The following is a 23,978-nucleotide window of genomic DNA, read 5'->3' as shown; positions in this document are numbered from 1 at the left end:
ATAGCTTTTGTTGTAAACTTGTTAGCAAGATTTAGTTCTTCTCCAACACGTAGACATTAGAATGGAATTAAATATGTATTTAGATATTTCAGAGGGACCATTGATATGAGGTTATTTTATTCAAATGATTCAAAATCCCTATTAGTTGGCTATGCTGATGCTGAATATTTATTGGATCTACATAAAGGTCGATCTCAAACGGGATATTTATTTACATGCGGAGGTACTACCATATCATGGTGTTCGACAAAGCAGACATTGGCTACTAGCTTTTCAAATCATGTCGAAATAATTGCAATGCATGAGGCAAGCCGAAAGTGTGTTTGGCTAAGGTTATTAACCTAACATATCCAAAAGATATGTAATTTACCTTTACAAGAAAAGATGACAACTATCTTATACGAAGATAATGCAGCATGTATAGCTCAATTAAAGGGTGGTTATGTCAACGGTCACAGAACGAAACATATTTCACCAAAATTATTCTTCACTCATGATCTTGAGAAGATATGTGATATAGAAGTTCAACAAATTCATTCTAATGATAATTTAACAGATCTTTTTACTAAGGCATTGCCAACTTCAACTTTTGAAAGAATACTACACAAGATTAGAATGCATCAACTGAAAGATATAATGTGATATTGCTATTAGGGGGAGTCAAAAACACGTTGTACTATTTTCCTTTAACCAAGGTTTTGTCCCACTGGGTTTTCCTGGTAAAGGTTTTTAACGAGGCAACTTGTAATAGGAGATTGTGTACTCTTTTTCATTTAGGTTTTTATCCCACAGGGTTTTTCCCAATAAAGGTTTTAATGAGACACATTTTTATTTAAAAGACATCCAATTGGGAGTGTTGTAAATACATTAAATGAATGTCTATAACATTTAAACATTTTTGAAAGTAATGAGATAAAACCCTCCATTAATTATGAAAGATGCTTAATGTACGTGTTAATGAAGCAGTTAAATAAGCTTCATTGATTTGTGTTTCATTGAATGTCAATGGCTTATAGACAATACGAGAAAATTCTCTGTTTACTTTAAGTGTTCTTTTATTTGATTATTTTATAACATATTTTATAAAAATTAAAAATATATAAGACTACTTAAAAACATGTCTGGAATGAATCTAAATAAATAGTTGTTTAGGTTCAAATGTATCTAGACAACTTCCTATGTGAAAAAATTATATTTTTTTAATAATTTTATTTTTAAATTTTTTGTCACATGTCAAAATGTGAGGCTGACATGTCACCATGCTATTGGTCGTCAATGCCACACATGTATATTAACGGTGTTATTGCTAAGGTACTAAAGGATCTGTTTGGAAATCACAAAGTAATTGAATGAAAATGTAAGGGTAAACTACCAAAATAGTCACTTTTGTTTACCTCAGGTTACATTTTAGTCACTTATGTTTGAAATGTTACGATTTAGTCACTTACATTAACGTATTGTAACATTTTAATCACTGAGCCGTTAATTGCCATTAAAGTGTAACGGTAAGCTGACATGGCACGTTAAATCATCATTTCAAACAAAAATTTTAAATTATATAATTAGTCCCCATATTTTTTCGTTTTGAGTAATTTAATTTTTTCCTTTATGTTCTTTTAACTTTTTTTTTGTTCTTTATTTTTCATTCTCTTCTGCTTCTCCCTCTATTTTCCTCTCTTCTCCATCTCTTTTAACATAATTTTTCTATGTTTTCCATTTGTTAAAAAATGACTTCAATGCTAGTTCTCATGCCTTCTTTCAGGTAACTGCAACTCCAAGAAAAAAATTAATTACTAACTTAAGTTGTGTTTAGTAGTGCTTTTTAGAAGCACTTTTGACATGAAAAGCACTTTTGAAGTAAAATAAATGCTAAACAAGCAACTTTTAAAGGAAATTTTTGACTTTTCAAAAGCATTTTTCCCCAAATAGAGAAGTTAAAATTTTTAGCTTTTCTCTCCCAAAAGCACTTTTGATAGCTTAATTATGTTTTCACCCTTCCAACACATGGTATTTTCCCTTCTCTGGTTAATTGCTTAAAAAATATTTAGAATTTATTTTTATATATATTAAAATATTAACAACAAATTATAATAAATTATTTTCTATATTTTATTAAAATATCATAATATTAACTAATTTAAGCATTATTTAAATGATTATTTGTTACTTTATAACACCATGTCTAAAATGGATATTTTATTTCTCAAAAGCATTTTTTGACAGAAATACTGAACACTTAAATTTTAAACTAAACTTTTCAAAAGTACTTCTCAAAATCACTTTTCAAAAGTACTTCTCAAAATCACTTTTTCAAAGTCCTTCTCAAAAGCAATACTAAACTATCCCTTAAGCTCATAAAGGAAAGTTTCAACATGCCAACCTGTAAATAATCTTATGCCATCCATGATTAATTCTTCAAATAATTGGCGCCTATTTTCTTTTTTGAAAAAGGGTTTTCTTGCTTTTACTTAATCCAAAAACCAAGTCAATACTTTTACATCATCTAAAAAATGATAAACAAAACCAAAATCTCAGTTCAAATGTTATATGTTTTTTGCTAGTAAATAGGCTTTGAACTACATATTGCCCCCAGATCCCAACATGATCTAAGAAACGAGAAGTAGCTAAGGTTTTGAAGACCACCGACTCAACTAATTCCAATAGTCCAACACAAAAGCAATTACAAATTAGCCCCTTTTTTCCTTATTTTCTTTTCCATATTTTTGAAACAGAATAGTACAAAGGAACCTTAAGCACAAGAAAACCCAACTTCAAGTCAGCATTCTCATGAGCTAAAAGGGAAATTGGGTTTATCCAGGGATTTTAAAAATCCTGAAAAATATGAAATTATACAAGAAATAAAATGCAGAAAGCAAAAAAAAAAAACATTTTCAAAAATGAGAACAGGAACCAATTACTTGAAGAATTAATCGTGGATGGCATAAGATTGCTTACAAATTGGCATGTTGAAACTTTCCTTTATATGAGCTTAAGTTAGTAATCGATTTTTTTATTAGAGTTGTAGTTACATGAAAGGGGGCATGAGAACTTGCGTTGAAGCAATTTTTTAACAAATGGAAAACATAAAAAAAAACTACATTAAAAGCGATGGAGAAGGGAGAAAAATAGAGGGAGAAGTAGAAGAGAATGAAAAAAAAAGAAAAAAAGGAACGTTAAAAGAATATAAAAGAAAAAAAATTAAATTGCTCAAAACGAAAAAATATGGGGACCAATTGTATAATTTAACCTAAAATTTTTGTTTGAAATGATGCTTTAACGTGCCACATCAGCTTACTGTTACACAGTTAATGGCAATTAATGGCTCAGTAACTAAAATTTTACAATACATTAACGTAAGTGACTAAAACGTAACATTTTAAACATAAGTGACTAAAATGTAATGTAACCTAAGGTAAATAAAAGTGACTATTTTGGTAGTTTACCCAAAATGTAATTGCTAGGGTAGTAATTCTCTTTACATGTTTGGTTGACATAGTGTAATCACATTGTAATTCCCTATGTCATGTTTGGTAGTACAAACAATAATTACAAATTGTAATTACACAGTTACATAATTTAAAAAAACATTAATTACTATAAAAAATTAGTACAATAGAAAAATCAAAATGTGTAACAAAATTAAAATCAAATCATTATATGTAATATATTAGTCCAATAAAGAAGTCAATAATACGATTACTAATAAAATAATAAGAAAAATAAACACCATACGTAATTTATCTAATTGCTCTAGCATTCCATATTTGTTAGGTTATTCTCTCTTTAACATTTAACATATATTCATTATCATCATATGTTGGTCCTTGATCGAGTTCTTCATCATCTGAATCTAAATATGTATCATTAATATTCTCAATATCTCTTTTTCCCATGTACTCTTCAAAGTATGAATTATCCCAACTTTTCCTACGAATAAAGTTATGAAGTATGCAACATGCTAGTACGATACGACCTTATTTTTTATGCTATACTGAGATGATGTTAATATGGAAAAAAATTTTAGAACAAAAATTGTTATCTCAGCCACATTTCAAAGCTTTGAATGTTTAAAATTAAATAGTTTGTGAGCCGTCTCTAGTACTTGCCTCCAACTCTATTTTCTCAAATGGTACTGTACCACATGATACGTGTAACAACCCGTTTTCAATGAAATCGGAACAGTGGTTTCGAGACCACAAATTCGAGTCTAAAAAGAAATTTATTTTAATATTATTTCATAGGCTGCATTATGATTGAAATATCGTATGAAAAATTTGTAAAGAAATTTTATCGATTATATGTTTAATTTAATAGAGATGACCAAATTGCATAAAAAACAAAAGTTGGATTCTAGTAGCTATAGGTATCAAATAGCTATGGAATTCAAAATTAGAGGTATTTATATGGTACATAGACCAATTAGTGGAGTTAGTAGCTATGTGTGATGATTCATCATTGGAAATTTAAGAAAAGAAAACGACTAAATTGGAAAGAGAAATAATTAAAGATGATAAAAATTTAATATCATCTTATTTCATCATCTTTCCCAAATCAAAATATATGGAAACCCTAGCTATGGAATTTGGGTTTTGAGCAAACTTATTTGGCTCAATTAGGTATGTTTTCTTGTCCCGTTTTTAGTAATTTTTATATTTTTGATATCGTAATAACTTAATCTAGCTATCTCGGGGATTAATTTGTAAAGTTATCAAAGTGTTAGGGTTTTTTCATGGATAAGTAGTTATGAATTATGAAGTTTTATGGTAGAAAATGAAAGGTTGTTGATAGATAAATAACTTTTGTGAAGGGAATTTTGATGAAATTATGATTTAGGGACTAAATTGAAAAGATGTAGAATTCATGGAAAAATTCTAAATTTTTTGAAATACATGGGTTGCTATTGTTACATGTAAAATTGGCTAGGCTTGGAATAAGGATTAAATTGCATGAATTTCATTTTTCGAGCCTAGGGACGAAATTGTAATTAATCAAAGGCAAAATGGTAATTTTTCCTAAGGTGTGATTTGGATTGAATTGAGTATGAATTGTATTAAATTAATGTTAAATTCATTCGTATAGATTCGGATAGACCAAATACGGAGTTAGATCGAGGAAAAGAAAAAGTGTCAGATTAGTAGATTTTGTATACACGAACAATTATCGAGGTAAGTTCGTGTAACTAAATTGTGTATATTTATATGTTTGAATTGAATGTTGTATATGTGAATTATGTATATGCCATGTATGTGAAATTGATCACATATCTGACAATGCCCGACAAGTAGTAAGTTCCGCTTAAATAAATGAAATTCGATGGATACAGGGCTCTCGAATTGGTTGTGGTCCTGCATGTTTTGCGAACACACCACAGCTCGAAAGAGCATCTCATTATTAGCTCTCATGAGCTTCCCGTTATATAGTTCTTGCGAGCTTCCCGTTAATAGCTCTTCGAAGCATCCCGATTGGTTGTGATCCTACATGTGTTGTGGACACACCGCAGCTCTTATGAGCATCCAGATATATGGCTCTCCGAAACTTCCCGATTAAAGGCTCTTTCATGAGCTTCTCGATTAATGGCTCTCTAGAGCTTCCCAATTAAAGGCTCTTTTATGAGCTTCTTGATTAATGGCTCTCCTGAGCTTCCTGATATGGCTCGATTAACTTCCCAATTATGGCTCTAATGAGCTTCCCGTTACATGGCTCACATGAGTTTCCCATTATATGGCTCGAGAGAGAGCTTCCCGTTTGTGTGCTCATGTGAGAACCCCTGAATATGAATTGACGGATTTCAGATTTGTACACTTCGTGTGTACTACTTGTGTATCCATCAATATTTGAAATGATTCAATAGGCAAGATCCTAATATAAGAAAATATATGAATTTAAAGTGAATTTATTACCCGTATATACCTAAAATACATGGAAATTTTACATTTGATAAGCTCATACATGTTTCTTGAAATTCATTGAAATACATGACTAACATGTTTGATGAGGTTATGTGTGTTTAGGCTAATTGCCAAATTACTTTGGATGTATTTTGCATGCTTACCTTAAATATAAATGAATGGTAAGTTAATTTCCCGTTATACGAACTTACTAAGCATTTAAATGCTTACTCTGTTTTATTTCTTCTGTTTTACAATAATTCGGAAGCTTGTTGGATTGGAAGCTTGGCGGAGATATCTCACACTATCCTTCGGCTTATTTCAGTATAAATAGTAAATTACTTTTGGTTATAATGGCATGTATAGGTTAACTAGCCAATGTTGGCATAAAGATGTTTTGGTTGTAACTAGCCATTGGGATGGCTTGTGATAAACATAATTTGATGTGTATGAAAGTGGTTGTATTATGTTTAATGTGTGCTAGTATGGTTAATTTGGTAAGTTTGGATAGATGAACATATGAGTTGATATATCATGCATATGACTTGGTTTTGGCTTGAATTAAATGTTTGGTATTGCCGTGTGAATGTGTTAAAGGGTTAATGTAGGTGAAAGACAATTTGGGTGAGAAAACTGACCTTGGTAACGGCCTATTTTCGTCCACACGGGCAGAGACACGGGCATGTGTCTCAGCCGTGTGTGACACATGGCCTAGCACATGGGCCTGTGATCTGGCCGTGTGTCCCCTGTATCTTTAAAATTTCAAAATAGAGTGCTCAGAATTGACCACACGGCCTGGCACACGGGTGTGTGGCTTGGCCGTATGACCCCTGCACCTATTTAATACAAATCATCATGTTCACACGGCCTAGCACACGGGTGTGTGACTTAGCCGTGTGACCTACATCAGAGAGTTACATGGGCTGGAACACGGCTGTGTGCCCTATTTCGAATGCCACACGGCCTGACCATACGGGCGTGTGTCCCCTACACCTTGAAATGATTTTGAGATTTTGCGAAAAATTCTGTAATTACCCAGTTTAGTCCCAACTTGTTTCTAATATGTATCTTAGGCCTCGAGGGCTCATATAAGGGACTTTATGAATAATTTCTGACATGAATGTTAAATAATATAAAGTATCTGTATTTGATCTGTAAATCCCGGTAATGCTCTGTAACCCTGTTCCGGCGACAGATATGGGTTAGGGGTGTTACAATATGGTGCAAGAAAACTTTTTGTATTTGAACAACTATCATATACAACATAATATTTGGGTTTATAGTATAAACAATTTATAGCTTTGATTATAAATACTCATATAAATTTAATGCGGAAAAAATTATGGTAGGCTATAACTTTTTTATAATACGTAAAATAGGTTTAAAATAATATAAAATTTATGATATATAACATTTACAAAAAAAATTGTAAAGCATCTAATAACTTATAAATAATATAATTTTTACTATAACTTTATAAAGTTATTTTTATAAATAAGTTATGGCAAAAATATTTTTTATAAATAAATGTATTTTTTATAATATATAACATGAACACGTAAATAAGTTACGTCCATGCTTTTTGCTATAGTTTTTTTATAAAAATAATTATATTATAACACATTTATAATACGTATTTTTAATAATATACATTTGTTACCATAACTTCAACATTTTTATAAGATTTGATTAGTATAATTTTTATTATAAAATTATAAAATGCTCATGTTTAATTTTTATAATATGATTTTTAAGATTTGTAATATAAATTTAGAAATTTTTGGACGTAATCATCCCAAATGCTCATACATGTTTATGCTTACAATATAATTTTCATAACTTAAACTTGTATAAAAATATTTTTTAAAGTTAAATCATGTATGAATGTTTGGAAAGCTATAGAGTAATTGAGTTTAGGTATAATTATATGCATAATTACTCAAATTCTCACTCTCTCCTTAAGAATTGGAAAGTGTAATGGGGATGTTCTTATTACACCCAATTTAGTGAAACCCACCAATTACCCTAACATACCATCTGTGTAATCATAAGTAATTATACGCAAATAGTAGATAGTTTGCTAAATACTACCAATGACAGAATTAAAATTCAAATGCTAAAAAAACTTAGGTACAAATTAGAAACAAGTGGTGAAGTTCAAAATGTATATATATTAACACAAAAGATTACTATTAAAGAGAGAGACATGTCGCCGGCCCGGCCCATTTGGAGTAGGCTCTTCCCTTATACTTGGCAAAAAAAACGTTTTGGGCTACAAAAATGATTCAGCCCAACAAATAAAAATAAGAGGAGAAAGGAACAAGAAGAGGCATTCTCCATCTTCATCATCCTCACCCTCGGCCTCACTCGGGTACTTTCTTTGCTTCTTTTTTCTTCTTTTTTTTTTCCTACAAAAGTGTTAAGCTAAGTTAAATGAAAACAGTAGTATCAGACTATTATAATATTGGGGTTAAATTCCAAGAAAACTGTAATCGATTGCGATTCTTCCAAAAACATCATTAATGCTTGCAGATTGATTTTTCATAACTCATTCTCAACCTTGTTTGATTGCTCAGAAAACCTACACTAACAAAAAAAATCTGTTTAGTTTTTTTTTTTTTAATTTTAACTTTAAAAATCTTAACCTCACTCCTCACCTAAGTCAGATAGTTTGAATCTGTAGTTTTTTTTTTTTTTTAGTTTTTACTTTACTTTTAATTGAAGGAAGCTTTTAGTTGGGGCAAAACGCAAGTGCAAGAATGTATATGCTTGTTTAACTGAAGGATTTTGGGTTGCTGTTTCATTGATGTGGGAGAGAAACTAAACTTCGTATCGGAATCAAGCTCTTTCTAGTATGGCTATTTGCAGTTATCAACGTTTTCATTTTTAGGTTAAGGTCACTACCTGGGCTCGTAAGTCTTTAACCTTATTATCAATTAAAGTTTGATTTGAGTTCCCCGTGAATTCCTGCAATTAGTAAAGCATACGTGACTCTTTTCTTGGCTTAAACTTCTGTTTCTCAACTTGTTCCATCTTTGATTAAAACATCTGATTGTTTTTTAGGTGCTAGAACTATGCCTCGAAAAGTTAACTATGGACTTGATTATGATGATGATTATGATGATAACTACGACGAATATGACTACGGATATGAAGTAAATGAAAATGGTGAGTGGATTTTTTTTCCTTTTTTTCTTGCTATATCTCAACTTTGTGATCAGAAACCAATCAGGTCATCTTGTTTTTTCTTGTTGGTTTGCTCTACCTTTCTCTAAAGGCTCTGAAAGATGATTAGCTCAATTTGATAGGGAGTAAACTGGTTGACAGCTCTTATGCATGTATCTTTCTGCTTACCAACTGAATGCTATCTGTTTCATAAAACAGCAGAAACACCTCCCCAAAAAGAAACAATCAAACACAGTGTGTGGCGTTGCTCCATTTGTACATATGATAATGATGAAACCATGTCATCATGTGATATTTGTGGGGTTCTTCATGGTCCTTTGCTCAATAACTCCATCTATGATAAGAAGAGAACAGGTTTGTTGTAATTGCCCTTAACCTATTGATGATTCTATTTATATCATTTAATATTGGAGAATGAGCTACTCTTCTTCTTATTCAATATGAGAAGATTGTTCTTTATCTCTATTGTTTTTCTTTATCTCCAGGGTTCTGTTTTCTTTAGAATGTTATCAAGTAGATAGCTTGCAGGTGTGTGGTTGTCCCATGTAAAATTAACCATCTATATTCTATAGGTTTCTTTTTTACATCAATGGTACCTTTTATAGATTAGATCTTCTTCCTGTAATGAATGGCATATGCAAATATTCTGGTGTACCTACTATGGCCAAGTCTCTTTTTGCATCACTGCTGCATCGGATGTTTAATACACTTGGGAACAGAATGATGATTTTGTTGTGAAATAGGGCAATAAATTCCACCCATTTGGGAATAACCTAGAACCATTTCATGAAATCCCATAAAGCTTATAGTTCTCCTACAGTCCTATCCATTTGTATCAATATAGGTCTTGACATATGTTGAAACAGGGCGTAGATCTATTGCTAGTTTTACTTTAATTTGAGAATACTTATTTCGAAAACAATAGAAACATTTTTTTGTTAAAATTCCTGGATTATTCTGTTGGATGCTGCTTCCAGTGCTCAATATATTATTCTGTTATTTGTACGCTAATTTTACATGAATTAACAATTTCTTCTCCAGATGAAATTATTCCCTAATTGTTGCATATCTAGGTGTTAAAGGAACTAGAAGATTGTTTTATCATTGTTCTGAACCATTTCTTTTGTGCTCTACACAGTTTTAGTTTTAGTATGAATTCTTGGAGTAAGGTACAGCGCATCACATGATATCTTCGTGTTGCACTTTGGTTATATCACTCTGCATCTTGGAATACATATGCAAATTCAACTTTACATTTTAAATAGTTGCTCATTTTATTTTATGTAGTACATTTTTGTTTCTGAGGGTTCTAAGAGTGTACCTCTATGCATTACAGTTCTGAGCCTTTAAAATAGATCTAGAGCGAATGAGACTTGTGGATAAACTTTTAGTTGTACGAAGTGGAAGTTTTGTCGTATCTTATTTCCATGCTTTCATTCACTTGCAGCCAATATTTTTGACTTAAAATCTTCCAGAGTTTCCTCGACTGTGGTTGGGAGGGATGAAGCTGTTAAAGTAAGTTCTATGAGATCAGATAGTTCAAATCAGTCAACAGAAAAAGGCAAGCACAATAGATTAGATGAGATTAATATTTTGAAGAATATAGAAGTTGGTCCACCAGCAGGTTCCAGAACTTCAGATAACTGTTCTGCTTCAGTGCAAGAAGGTTGGCTTGGTCATGTGGATGAAAGCAGTGTTGCAGTTAATCTGCGATCTAGCGGGAAAAGCTCTTTGTCATTGATGCCAAAAGAAAGAAATGTTATGGTGGATGATAGCAGCTCTTCAAGGAACGGAGGTGAGGCAAATAGTCTCACCAGTAATCTGGAAAATATTTCTTTTGCTGCTAAATCCGGGCACTCCAATGATGCAAACCCTGGAAGAGCAATTTCACGGGCACAGTATAAACCTGAAAAGTGGATGCTCCCTGAAAAAGCAGAACAGTCACTGACTCAACTAAATCTTGCAATTGTAAGTTACATATTGAGTTTGGGTCCGAAAATTTTAGGTTTTATTTTCTTCTATTTTAAAAAAATATATATTTAACACAATTTAATTACTTAACTCTTCACATCTCTTAGGTTGGGCATGTGGATTCGGGAAAATCGACGCTCTCTGGTAGACTGCTTCACCTTTTGGGAAGAATATCCCAAAAAGAAATGCACAAATATGAAAAGGAGGCCAAATTACAGGTTATCTCAGGACTATTTTCTGTTTGTGTTATGTGAACACATGTCCATAATCTGATTATTTTTGCACTTATATTCATTCAGGGAAAAGGATCCTTTGCTTATGCTTGGGCATTGGATGAAAGTGCTGAAGAAAGAGAAAGGGGAATTACTATGACTGTGGCTGTGGCTTATTTTGATTCAAAAAGATATCATGTTGTTGTCCTTGACTCCCCAGGGCACAAAGACTTTGTTCCAAACATGATAACTGGGGCAACACAAGCTGATGCTTCAATTCTTGTAATAGATGCTTCTATTGGTTCATTTGAAGCTGGTATGGATGGCACCAAGGGGCAGACTAGGGAGCATGCACAACTCATCCGAAGTTTTGGCGTTGATCAACTTATAGTTGCTGTTAACAAAATGGATGCTGTAGATTATTCTAAGGAAAGGTTTGATTTGATAATATCACAGCTTGGGGCATTTCTCCGTTCTTGTGGCTTTAAGGATTCCTCTGTCTCTTGGATTCCATTGAGTGCTGTTGAAAACCAGAACTTAGTGTCTGCACCTTCGGATTTTCGACTATTCTGGTGAGTTTCTCTTTCATGTATGTGAAGTTACTATACTTTTGGAGATTATATTAGTTGGCTGCTCAAGTTGCATTTGTCAAATTCTGAATTACAATTTATAGCTAAGCACAACCTTCTGTCATTGGATGTATCTGTCTTGATAAATATAGCTATTGCCTCTGAGTATATAGTTGAATTTGTCTGCATCAATTCCTGTTATCCTCAATTTGTGATGGCCTACTATCTTATTTTTAATCTCACAATGTAGAAGATATGGGCTGCCCTTTGTGCATTAATCAAGTAATCAGGTCACTACTGTCAAAACTCAGATACGCACTTGACACTGGAGCTAATTGGTCTAGCACTGGCCCCTAATATTGTAAATATTTTTAGTTGACTATGAAGAGAGTCAGCTTGTCAAGTATTGTTGCTTTGAAAATACAATTTGATCTTTTGTGTCTGTTGCCCTGATCTTATTGAAAGGCAACTTTGGTTCAGTGACTAACACTCTCATTTAGGTTAAAACAACTCTAAGTGTTCATATTATACTACAACACAGCATTGTTTTCTGATGTTCATTACGTAAGATATATACGTATGTTGTGCATCTCACTGCTAATTATGTAATTAAATTTATCATAACTTAGAAGCAACTGCCTCTCTGTAAAAATGTCAAAAGATTCTTCCTGACTTCCCCTTGACACATTTTGTTGAATTAACTAAGGTAATTTAATGCAGGTATCTTGGACCCAATCTGTTAGACGCGATTGATTCCTTCCAACCTCCTACTAGGGAGTTTTCAAAGCCTCTAATTATGCCTATATGTGATGTTATAAAGTCACCTTCACAAGGGCAGGTGTCTGCATGTGGCAAGTTGGAGGCTGGAGCTGTAAGAAGCGGATCAAAGGTATGCCATTTTCTTGGTGATTGAGGTTTTCAGTTTCTGGAGATTACATGCTACCTCCTATTAAAATAGCTGCTAATGTTATTTGAATTTGTTTTCCTGTCTTGGTCCTTGCTTCCTTTATCTGATTGATGTTTACCTGTTCAAGCTTCTCATTTTGGTTGGTTACCAATTATATGGATTTCTAGTTTCAATCGAATAACTTGCATATCATCTTTAACCATAAACTCAATGTATGTGTATGTGGCTGTAGGTTTTAGTTATGCCATCTGCAACTATAGCAACTGTGCGTTCATTGGAGCGTGATTCCGAAGCTTGCCCAATTGGAAGGGCTGGAGATAATATAGCTGTCAGCCTGAATGGAATAGACGGAAACCATGTGATGGCTGGTGGTGTGTTATGTCATCCTGATTTTCCAATTGCATTTGCAAAACATTTGGAGTTGAAGGTGCTTGTTTTGGACGGTGCAACTCCAATTTTAATTGGTTCTCAGGCAAGTTTCGTCTGTAAATTTTATAGCTTTCTGTTATTAATAATTTTGTTTATTTTTAACAATCTAATAATTTGAATGGAATAAGTAGTTGGAGTTTCACATACACCATGCAAAGGAGGCTGCAAGAGTTGCAAGGATATCATTGTTACTTGATTCAAAGACTGGGAAAGTTGTGAAGAAAGCACCCCGCTGCATTCTTGCTAAGCAGAGTGCAGTTGTTGAGGCAAGTCAGGAGGATGATATTGTTGTTGCTAGTTGCTGGTTTATTTTAGTTATTTGCCTGATAAATACAATAAAATCCGGATTGACCTCGGAGCGTGTTTTCTTCTTTCAGGTGATTTTGCAGGAAGCGGTTTGCGTGGAAGAGTTTTCGAAATGCAAAGTCCTTGGAAGGGTGTTTCTTAGGACATTAGGAAGAACGGTTGCTGTGGGCATCGTGACCCGAATAGTGGAGGAGCAGCAATAGTTGCCAAAGTGTGGTCAAAGACTCATACACACTTAAAACACATACTTGGGCAGCTTTTAAAGCTCCAACTTTGTTAGAGAGGAGTTCCTGTAGTATTCAAGACCAATGTGGACAATGGAGAGATTTCCTTTTATGCGGCTAATCTAATACCTACCTATTCCATGTCTGACCAAATAATTTCATGTGTGATTTGATTCTTTACATATAAGTTAGGACAAGGACTTGGAAGAAACGTGTGAAAAATGTGCTGCACGTCTTGGCTTATATCTCCTTGCAAGAAATGGAACCAATTAATTTTAATCGGTGGTCGGTTGTGATCTGAGTTGTTTTATTATTTTTTCTTTAACTGAGCAGAACGACTGCTCAGGGGCAAACGGGCCATGGTTTTCTCAAAAATTTTGGAAAATTTAATATTCCCTTGAAATTTTTAATTTAGTTATTCTAAAATTTCTCATTAATTTCACAGATTTGGTTGAACTCTATTTAAAAAGAAAAAGATTAATTAACCCCGCAACCAGTCAAAAAACAAAACATGTGTAAAACTAAAACTAGAAGAGATGGCTGGCAGCAGCTTATATGATTGATTTGGAGTTTGCGTATTGGTTTCAAACATGGAAGTTGATTTTAAGTAAACAATTGCAAGTTGCAGTGCAAGCAGGTCGGGTTGATCCTTCTCTGCTGGTCAACCAAAGAAAATTCAAGTGATTGATTCAAATGGAAACCTATGCATGTATACGTACGTATGTATGTATTCCAAGCAGTAAGTTCCCTCATATTTTAATTACATCGTATTCCTTACTCCTTCGCCTTCCTTTTTTCCTTTGCTTTCACAAATGGAAATTTGACAACACACACGCCGGCGCACATCTATTAAAGTAACTCCCCCCAATTTTAATCACTCCTCTCTTTCTTCTTTGGATATGGTAAGTAAATAAACAGCTTTAAATTTGGTTGATTTTCCTTCCAAGTTTCACCTTCTCTACCCATATTTGTTCGTTTCTTTATGAACGACTCCTTTTTCCCAATACCCAATTCAGACTTTGGTTACAGTTTAGGTACGAAGCTTATTCTGATTGTTTTCTTTAGTCCCCCCCCCCCCCCCCATTTTGTAAATCATTTTCATGATCTCATATTAGAGCGAATAGAATTATGGCATCAAAGTTAAACAATTTTATTTGCTTTTTTATTTTCAGTTTACGAGCAATAGAAACAATAACCATCTACAGTTTTAATCTGGGTAATGACTTCATCACTCTGTTAGGAGATCATTTACATACTATTGCAGGCATCCGATTAAGTTGATTGTTTTTAAGCTTATAAACTTAATCCACAACTTAAAATCCCTTGATTGCTATGATGCGTTTGTTTTGTGGCATTTAGATTTTCTACCCCTATGAATTCAACTTACAGTTTTCTTCTACGATATGCAGCATTTTAGTTGGCAAGTTGATTGTACTTGTTTGATGCTTTGAAGCTATTGTTGGTTGATTGTTGTCATACAAGGAAGGTGAGTGCCATGTGCTTGTAGATTATCTTGCAAACTGTGTCTCTATGGCGTTCAAACCTTTTTATGAAAGAAACCTCCAATCCCCTACTTCTTACATGGAGGGTGTTGTGGTGAATACCAATTGGGATGATGTGATTTGCCCGATATGTTTGGATGTCCCCCACAATGGTGTACTCCTCCAATGCACATCTTACGAGAAAGGTTGCCGTCCTTTTGTTTGTGACACAGACCACTTGCATTCAAATTGTTTGGATCGATTCAAAAATGCGAATGGGATGTCATGCCCTTCAACATCTCATACAATTTCTACAACAACAAGCATTCAGCTAACAGTATCTGAAGACGACTGCAAGCCTGCTTGCCCCTTATGTAGAGGGGAAGTCACCGGATGGTTTGTTGTTGATAAGGCTCGTCTACTTCTAGATAAGAAGAAGCGTTTTTGTGAGGCGGAGCAGTGCTCATTCGCAGGCACCTACTCAGACCTACAGAAGCATGCTCAATTAGAGCATCCCCATGCACGTCCTTCGAGAATCGATCCTGCTCGGCAGCTTGATTGGGAAAATCTTCAGCAGTCCTCTGAGATAATAGATGTTTTGAGCACTATACATTCAGAAGTCCCACGTGGGGTGGTTCTTGGGGACTATGTAATTGAATATGGTGAAGATGAATCTGGAGATGAGTTTGATGACTTCCCCGGTGAGGGCAACTGGTGGACCTCTTGTATTTTATATCAGGTGTTTGATAACTTGAGGATTTCTAGAAATAGAAGGAGACCAAGAGTGACCGATTCTAGAAGGGGAAATCGTCGATCTAGTTATGCTTCGTCAAATTCTGATGAGGGTTCAGTGGCTTCTGTAGAATATGCAGAATATAGAGTAGATGAGACTGATGATGAGTTTGTAAGCAGAAGTGCCCCCTCCCGAGGTAGCTTTGGCTACCGGAGGTCAGTAATGTTTTCTTTGTTCTATTCACCTCTAGCTTTACTTATTGTCTTCCTAACTAAAGTTTTTCATGAGCATCACATAAGAAAATGCGTTACATTAGCCGCAGATGTCGAAAAGCGTTGCATAGGCCGTGGTATTTATTGGATTTCTGCCTAGACAGTTATATGTGAAATCATTGGTCTCCCTGAAGATAATCATAAAGACAGTTTTTTAGATAATTAATGATATTTGGCCTGCATTAGAACAGCTTCTGTGGTTAGCCATGGTATCTAAAGAGAAGTTCGGAATGAAACAAATTTGTGATGCAACTAGTACCATAAATGATAGAATTTGTTTCAGCTTCGTAATTGTGCATGGTGTAGCTGCATGCTATGTAAACTAGCTTGATTTTTCATGCATCATTGCTGTTGGCTACTGAGCGATAGGTCCACATTATATGTTGTAGATTTCTTTCTTCTTCAACATCATCGTCCATGAGTAAAAGTGAGCAGTGAAAGCTATAGAAGTCGACGCAACGCAGTTGTTATGTTGACATGCCTAGCTTGTTAGGATTACGCAACCTCAGTATCTAGTTTCATGATTTTATTTTCCTCGAAAGTTTAATTTCTGGTTTTTCATGATTTTACAGTTCACCAAGACGTCGCTCCCGCTTTTATGACAATTGAAGCGAAGCGTTAATCGTGTAGAAGTGGAAAGCAAATTAGACACATTGGTGCAGGGCCAGCAGATAGTTTTAGATTTGAAAACATGTGAAAAGAATATATGATTGAACTTCTTATGGTTGTGGTTAGATTTGAATTTCAAAGAAATGGAATTTAAAGTTAAATTATTCGTATATGGTTGATAATTGCCAGGTGAGAAGTCGCCATCATAGTTTTTTATTTCTCATACAGTCATACTGTTATATTAATATGCCTGAAAATGACTTTTTGTTGTTACATGGTGTTTGGTATCCACATTTCTCTTACGATTTTCCATTTGTAGATACTTTTTTTTTCTTCTTCTTTGGCTCAAAAAAAAAAAAAAAAAAACTCTCACATATGGTCTAAGAATGCTTCTTTATTTAAATGTTTGTTATACTTAAGTGGAAGATGTTAGGAAGAAAAACTAAACACTTGTAAGATATGTGAGCCACAAATGGATATAAAAATTGTTTCCTTTGGCTCCCTATCATTAGAAATAAGTTTTGTAGATGCCAATTTTTATTATATGGTTTGTAGTGTCTTTTAAGTTGGATCGATCAATTAGATTGGAATTATTCGAGTATTGAACTTGAATAATGAACTATTTGAAACTATTTGAATTGGGTTAAAATCGATTATTTTTATTTTCTAATATTTTTTATTCTATGATTTTTTTAATGATTTATTTGATTAAATGAGATAAACTGGTCAGACCAATCAATTTGAAAATTGATGATCTGTTCAATTTGACCAAAACTTTACTGATTTATTTGACTGTTATGGTTTATTTCATTCCCACTCGTGTAGTAAATAAAGATGTGATACCAATTGCTGATGCCTAAATATTAGGCTTGATTAAGTTGTTATTGCTGCCGGATATTGTAGGTGAAGCAATGGACATGGCCAAGTATATGAAAACGCATCCTCCATGTCCAATTTTTAAAGATGAAACATGATACATATTCATATTTTTTTAGAAAGTCTATTAACGAAAACTAATCTTTTTAGGGCCGAACATAAAATTTTTGTCTGAAAATGCAATGTTGCTGGTAATTTGTGTTTCTTTCAGTCATTGAGCAAAGCTTTTGTATGCACCGCATCGTCAGATTTTGATTATGCAATCAATAATAATTAGGAGCAAGTACAACATAAAAGGCCAAGCCCATTAAAAACCAAAAGTTTTGGGGGCAACCGATAATAACGGGACTAAAACAGGCGACAGTTTCGATCCCTTTCTTTCAGGTTGGTTGATATATAGAATAAGAAAAAGCATGGGCATGGGAATGGCCTTGGGTCAGTAAGTTGCGAGTGCGAGTGCAAGTACAGAAGAATGGATTCCGCAATAGCCCAGAAAACATGGGAGTTAGAGAACAATATACTAGCAGTGGAAGCGCCTGACCCTTCATCCGACTTCATATTTTACTACGACGAGGTGGCTCAAGCCATGTCCCTCAAAGCCAAGCCTTGGGGCAATGATCCCCACTTTTTCAAACGCGTTAAGATCTCCGCCCTCGCTCTCCTCAAGATGGTCATCCACGCCCGCACTGGTGGCCCCATTGAGGTCATGGGCCTCATGCAAGGCAAGACCGGTGGCGATGCCATCATTGTCATGGACGCCTTTGCTTTGCCTGTTGAAGGCACAGAAACCAGGGTCAATGCTCAGGCCGATGCCTACGAGTATATGGTCGATTATTCCCAGACCAACAAGCAGGTCCTCCTTTCTTTTTACATTTGTTGTCAGTCATACCCTGCAATGAAAATCATACATGCATGATAACATGTTGTCTGTCTTACATATGAAAATGGTTTCTGTTGGTTCATAGGCTGGTCGATTAGAGAATGTTGTTGGATGGTACCATTCTCATCCAGGGTACGGTTGCTGGCTCTCTGGAATCGATGTTTCAACCCAAATGCTTAACCAGCAATTTCAGGAACCTTTCCTGGCGGTTGTAATTGATCCAACCAGGACTGTTTCTGCTGGAAAAGTCGACATTGGTGCTTTCAGGACATACCCTGAAGGTTATAAACCTACTGATGATCCCATCTCAGAGTACCAAACCATTCCTCTCAACAAAATCGAAGACTTTGGCGTCCACTGTAAACAGGTCGTTATCATATAATCATTCACTTTTAATTTTCTTTTCCAGGACTGCTCCTCCTCTCACTTACTATGTCTTTTTCTTGCAGTATTATGCTTTGAATATCACTTATTTCAAGTCCTCTCTTGATTGTCATCTCTTGGATTTGTTATGGAACAAGTACTGGGTCAATACCCTTTCTTCTTCACCTCTTCTTGGCAATGGAGATTATGTTGCTGGACAACTTTCAGATTTAGGTATTTCTTTCTTGTGCACATAGTATATGCACATGAAATTGTGACCAACTTTGTTGTTTATTTCCATCAGCTGAAAAGCTGGAGCAAGCAGAGAATCATTTGACACATTCTCGTATTGGTCCCCTGGGGACCTCTCGAAAGAAGGTCGGTATTATCTTTGTCATTTCTACGTTCTGTCAATCTATTTCAAGGACAAATGACTAAATATACAATGTCAGATACCAGGAAGAATCACATCTTGGTAAGATTACGAGAGATAGTTCAAAGATAACAGTAGAGCAAGCCCATGGTTTAATGTCACAGGTGACTGAGTTGTTTCAGATTCAAAGAAATTGCACGCCATAAATTGATTCTCAATTTTATGTTATATATGATCAGGTTATCAAAGACATCCTTTTCAACTCGGTTAGACAGTCAAAATAGGTGTGTGGTGAGGCTATCAGCCAAAGATGAAATGATTACAGCTTGAGAGACCCATTTTTAACAAGAAAAAAGGGAAATTGATTGCAGGCTGAATAGCTTTGTAAATCCTTAGTTGTGGTGGTCTTCTTGGAACTAAGCTTTTTCATTCTTGGACTTTTTTTTTATTTTTTTCTTAAGTAGGTTTCATGAATATGTTGAAATCTTAGAATTGATTTCTCTGACTCTTCTGTGCTTTGCTAATGCTTTTTAATTAGAATTTTTTTTCAAACCACCAATTATTTCTTCTTGCAATTTTACTTCTTTAATAAAAAGAAAAGTGAAAAGTACTCGCATCATCTACCAAAGAGTTCACAATGTTCAATTTTGTATTTAAATTTTCTTTTTTTTTCAATTAAATACCTGAATTTGACTTTAATGTTTAATCTGATATCTGAATTTTCTTTTCTAATGAAGTACATATGTTTTGTTTTTACTAAAACAAACATGCTGATTAATCTAAATACTAAACTAACTCTCTTCTTTTTGTTTGTTTGGGGAAAGTTTAAGCCAATAAAAAGAACGACAATGACATGTATGTTAGTAGCAAATATTCCCTCAAAATCTGTGTTCGCATCTTTCTTCTTTTCCTTTATTTCAGTGGCTCAAATCAAATGAAATGGGCGTTCCAAGAAAAAGAAGAAGCTTTGCAGTGGTACTTTTGTAAGGAAGTGGCAGTGGGAATAAAGTGGGGTATTAATATTATTAACAACATATCTGCTGCACTGCCATCATCACCCCCCCCCCTTCTTTCCTTTTATTTCTTACCTTCCAACTTTGAGGGTAGAGTTAGATTCTATTTTATTGTATCTATTAAAAAATAAATAAGTTCATTTTATTTTATTTATTGAAAAAATAAATAAATTAATCTTTGTATATTAGATAAAAAAATAAATTGGTTATTTTAATTAAAAATTTCATCATTTATATTATTAAAAATTAATGTGCATGACAGAATAACTAAACAGTGATATATGGCATGCATTGTGTACTTCATGCTGACGTACTGGAATTAATTTTTAATAGTAGGAATGGATGAATTTTTAACAAAAGACTAATTTACTATTTGATCTAATATATAGAAACTAATTTATCGATTTTTAAATAAAAGAGTAAAATACAATTTAACTTTTAGTAAAAGATCTCTATGATAATTTTATCCTATTTTTCTTCTTTTCGTTACTTTACTGTATCAAATCAAATGAAATTAAAAGTGTGTTAAAATGCAAGAGATACTTTGGTGCTCCCTAAATGAGGCCTAAGATGCTGAGAAATCATGGTCTAAGACTAATCTCTATAGCCTAATTTTTAATTAATAGCAATTTGACTGCTTTTTTCACTAATTAATTAGTATGGCAAGGACCATTGCCTTGTGGTCACCACCACATTAGTTAGTGCTCTATCTATCACTATATACTACACACACTTTTATTAAAACGAAATTTCAACTACTAAATATTGGACCTGCAGAAACAAGGTTATGCCATTACAAAATTCTCACTATTTCTTGGATTAATATATTATTTTATACTTAAATTTAATTATAATGTTTAATTTAGTATTTGATACTTAAATTTAGTTTCAATATTCAATTTTGTATTAAAACCAAATTGCATCATATGATTAGATAAATGTTTAACACGTGTGTACCTAATAAAAATACATAAGTACTTAATTCGGACATACAAAAATTCTAATACAAATTAAACATTGAAGCCAAATTCAAACATTTAACTGAGACAAAAAACTCCTCAAATATCAAAATAAACATTAAAGCTAAATTGGAAAAAAAACTTAACTATCCAATTAAATATTAAAACTAAATTAAAGTAGTTAATTTTACTTTCTTAAAGGTCGAGTATACAAAAGGAAATTAAAGGTAAACATATGTACATTTATTGAAATGTCAAAAATAATTTAAATACATGGATGCGGACATACGCTGCCAAATAGGCAATAGGACGGTTTGACTTTTTATATGCAACCTATGCCCTTCAAATCAATTCCATGAAAATGAAATTAAATAATTTTTTTAATAATTTCCATACCCAATTTCAAATTAAAAGGTTATATAAAAAAATAGCCCTAAGCTTATGACACGACAAACATTTACTCTTTTAATCATGGGATAAATTTTAAAATTATATATGAATTTTGGTCCGATGTATAATTTTATATATGAACTTTAATTTTGTGTAATTTTAAATATGAAATTTTGATTAGATCTACTTCTCACTAATTATTAACACAATTATTGACATACCATCATTTTATGGTTATATATTGCATACACAAATAATTATATTTACCCAACATAAAAATGATTTGATGTATTTATTTCTTTAAATGTTTATAATTAAATAAAATTAAAGTTTCATATATACATTTTGAACCACAATCAAAGTTTCATGTGTATAATTGTACCAAATTAAAGTTGATGTATCAAAATTACACATTGAATCAAAGTTCATGTATGATTTTGAGATTTATCCCTTTAATCACTTTGATCATAACCCCTTTTTTTTTTAAATCACATTGACCCTCGTTAAAATTTAGTCAAATTATTTTTATATGGAAAAATCAATTGGATTGTTAAAATTTTAACAACACCGATATGGTAACACATGTGGCAATCTATGTATACTTCATAAAATATTCTATAAAAATCAACTAATTTTTTAAAAAGGTGATAAAATGTTTAGAAAATTATCCATGTCAACAGTAAAGTACACATATACTACCACATGAGCTACACGTCAATGTCATTAGAATTTTAAAAATCCAGTCAACTTCAATTAAAGTTTGAGAGTTGATAAAAATTAAAAGTGAAATGAGTAATTATTTAAAAAGTATAATGAGATTACATCATTTTAACAAATGCATGTGCTTATGTATATGTAATGGAAAAACTGCCAAAGATTTGGAAGAGGAGAAGACCGTATACGTTATGTTCTATTGTATTTATTTTATTAATAATTCAGTTAGGGATTGAAACTTATGTACATGTTTGTGTGATGGAAATGCAAACTACTGTAACGGAGATTTAACGTCAGGGTCAGGCTAGCTGGTCAAATAAATCAAGCAGAATGATTTTGAAAAATGAAATATTTTTTTCAACCTTTTACATCAACACAAAAAGTTCACACAATGTGTTCTACTTTATGCCTGCTTTAATTTACTTCTTTTTAGTTTATTATATCTATAAATTAAAGGGTAATGCGTATTTTTAATAAATTTAGATATAATTGTAGAGGTTGAGAGACTTGGAAGTAATGGAATTGAATTGGGTGGAGAAAAATGTTGATTCGAGTCCATATGAGCCAATTGAAGCGAATTAAAAAATAATTTAATTGATTTTTTTGACTTTGGGTAAGGGTAAGATAGGGTAAAATAGAGAGTTGGTTAAGCCGGCGGATGTGGGAAATTAGGGTCTGTCTGGATCTCCATTGCTTTCAGCTTGGTCCCGCCATCTTTTAAAGGTCACCTCAATTAGCCTTTTAGTACTTTTCGTATCTCTTCCACCACAAAAGGATTTTTCAGATTACTATTGCAAAAAAGCCCAAATTCCACGTCTTTTTATTTATTTATTTGGGTATCATTCAACGGTGGAAATGGGAATGGGTGGTTGTGGGTTTGAAAGAACAAAGCAAGCATTTAAGAAAATAATGTTTTTTTTAGATATTCAATAATTATATTAAATTAAGAATTCAATTCTTTATTCAAAAAATTCATACTACCAACCACTCCCGGATTCATATCCATGTAATGGTAAATGGAAAATGGTGTCTTCAAATCACATGTGAACACCTTTGAGGGAGTGCACAAATTTTCCTTCTTCCTTTACTTAAATTGGGCAACATTGATTTGACCCTACTACCGCTGGAAACAAGGAATTGGTTTGGGTTTTCCTGAATTTCATTACGTGAGAGTCAAATAAAATACATATTTCATACAGTTAATTTACTTCCTCAAGTAATATTTAAATAGGGTACGGACTTTCTCTCTACCTGTCCCCCTTTTTCTTTTTTATTGATAAATTTTATCATTTTCAACTTCACCTTTGTTTCGTACCAATATTCGGTAGAAGAAATGTACTTGCAAATGACTAAATTACAAGTACCCACAAACAATTAAAGCCTATTACTTAATCCTTTTCAATTTTTTATTTTATTTTTTTAAATTAATTTTTTAATTAAGTAGTTACAAATTAAAAATCAATTTAATATCAGTTTAATTTAATCCAATCATCTTAATAATCAATCTGATATGTCACGGATACGTTGCGAGGGGTACATTGGAAGACAAAAGCAGGAGACGGGCGGAAACTTCCTAGGTGAGGGTGAGGGTGGGACTCGGCCACCACAAATTGCATGCAACCC

At 33.2% G+C, this 23,978-nt stretch overlaps 3 protein-coding genes across 11 annotated transcripts; all 3 read left to right on the top strand.

Annotated features, from left to right (window-relative positions):
• Positions 1 to 8,202: 8,202 nt before the first annotated feature.
• On the top strand, positions 8,203 to 13,971 carry LOC105773034 (uncharacterized). 6 transcript variants are annotated; one of them, XM_012594618.2, is made up of 11 exons: positions 8,214 to 8,259; positions 8,617 to 8,800; positions 8,952 to 9,056; positions 9,273 to 9,428; positions 10,522 to 11,042; positions 11,153 to 11,263; positions 11,345 to 11,829; positions 12,547 to 12,715; positions 12,966 to 13,205; positions 13,294 to 13,428; positions 13,540 to 13,971. In XM_012594618.2, the coding sequence occupies exons 3-11, from the start codon at positions 8,963 to 8,965 to the stop codon at positions 13,669 to 13,671; spliced, it is 2,043 nt and encodes a 680-aa protein (XP_012450072.1). In that variant the 5' UTR covers positions 8,214 to 8,259; positions 8,617 to 8,800; positions 8,952 to 8,962; the 3' UTR covers positions 13,672 to 13,971. The 6 variants fall into 6 exon arrangements, with proteins under 6 accessions (XP_012450073.1, XP_012450072.1, XP_052488283.1 ...); XM_012594616.2 differs by having other exon boundaries at positions 8,242 to 8,259; positions 8,613 to 8,800; XM_012594619.2 differs by lacking the exon at positions 8,617 to 8,800 and having other exon boundaries at positions 8,203 to 8,259.
• A 466-nt stretch (positions 13,972 to 14,437) lies between these two features.
• Positions 14,438 to 16,957, top strand: LOC105773036 (uncharacterized). 3 transcript variants are annotated; one of them, XM_012594627.2, is made up of 4 exons: positions 14,451 to 14,726; positions 14,865 to 14,908; positions 15,102 to 16,121; positions 16,751 to 16,957. In XM_012594627.2, the coding sequence occupies exons 3-4, from the start codon at positions 15,223 to 15,225 to the stop codon at positions 16,785 to 16,787; spliced, it is 936 nt and encodes a 311-aa protein (XP_012450081.1). In that variant the 5' UTR covers positions 14,451 to 14,726; positions 14,865 to 14,908; positions 15,102 to 15,222; the 3' UTR covers positions 16,788 to 16,957. The 3 variants fall into 3 exon arrangements, with proteins under 3 accessions (XP_012450082.1, XP_012450081.1, XP_012450080.1); XM_012594628.2 differs by lacking the exon at positions 14,865 to 14,908 and having other exon boundaries at positions 14,438 to 14,594; XM_012594626.2 differs by lacking the exon at positions 14,865 to 14,908.
• A 1,070-nt stretch (positions 16,958 to 18,027) lies between these two features.
• LOC105774859 (COP9 signalosome complex subunit 5b) lies at positions 18,028 to 19,834 on the top strand. 2 transcript variants are annotated; one of them, XR_001127577.2, is made up of 6 exons: positions 18,028 to 18,516; positions 18,629 to 18,910; positions 18,993 to 19,140; positions 19,211 to 19,284; positions 19,359 to 19,443; positions 19,519 to 19,834. XR_001127577.2 is itself a non-coding variant. In XM_012597430.2 (6 exons), exons 1-6 carry the CDS (start codon positions 18,136 to 18,138, stop codon positions 19,561 to 19,563), a joined length of 1,008 nt encoding a protein of 335 aa, XP_012452884.1. In that variant the 5' UTR covers positions 18,028 to 18,135; the 3' UTR covers positions 19,564 to 19,834. The 2 variants fall into 2 exon arrangements, 1 of the variants encoding a protein (XP_012452884.1); XM_012597430.2 differs by having other exon boundaries at positions 19,366 to 19,443.
• The last annotated feature ends 4,144 nt before the right edge of the window (positions 19,835 to 23,978 follow it).

This window comes from Gossypium raimondii, chromosome 6 (assembly GCF_025698545.1).
Source record: "Gossypium raimondii isolate GPD5lz chromosome 6, ASM2569854v1, whole genome shotgun sequence".
NCBI classification, from domain to species: Eukaryota; Viridiplantae; Streptophyta; class Magnoliopsida; order Malvales; family Malvaceae; genus Gossypium; species Gossypium raimondii.
This window is presented reverse-complemented; position numbering and strand designations above follow the sequence as displayed.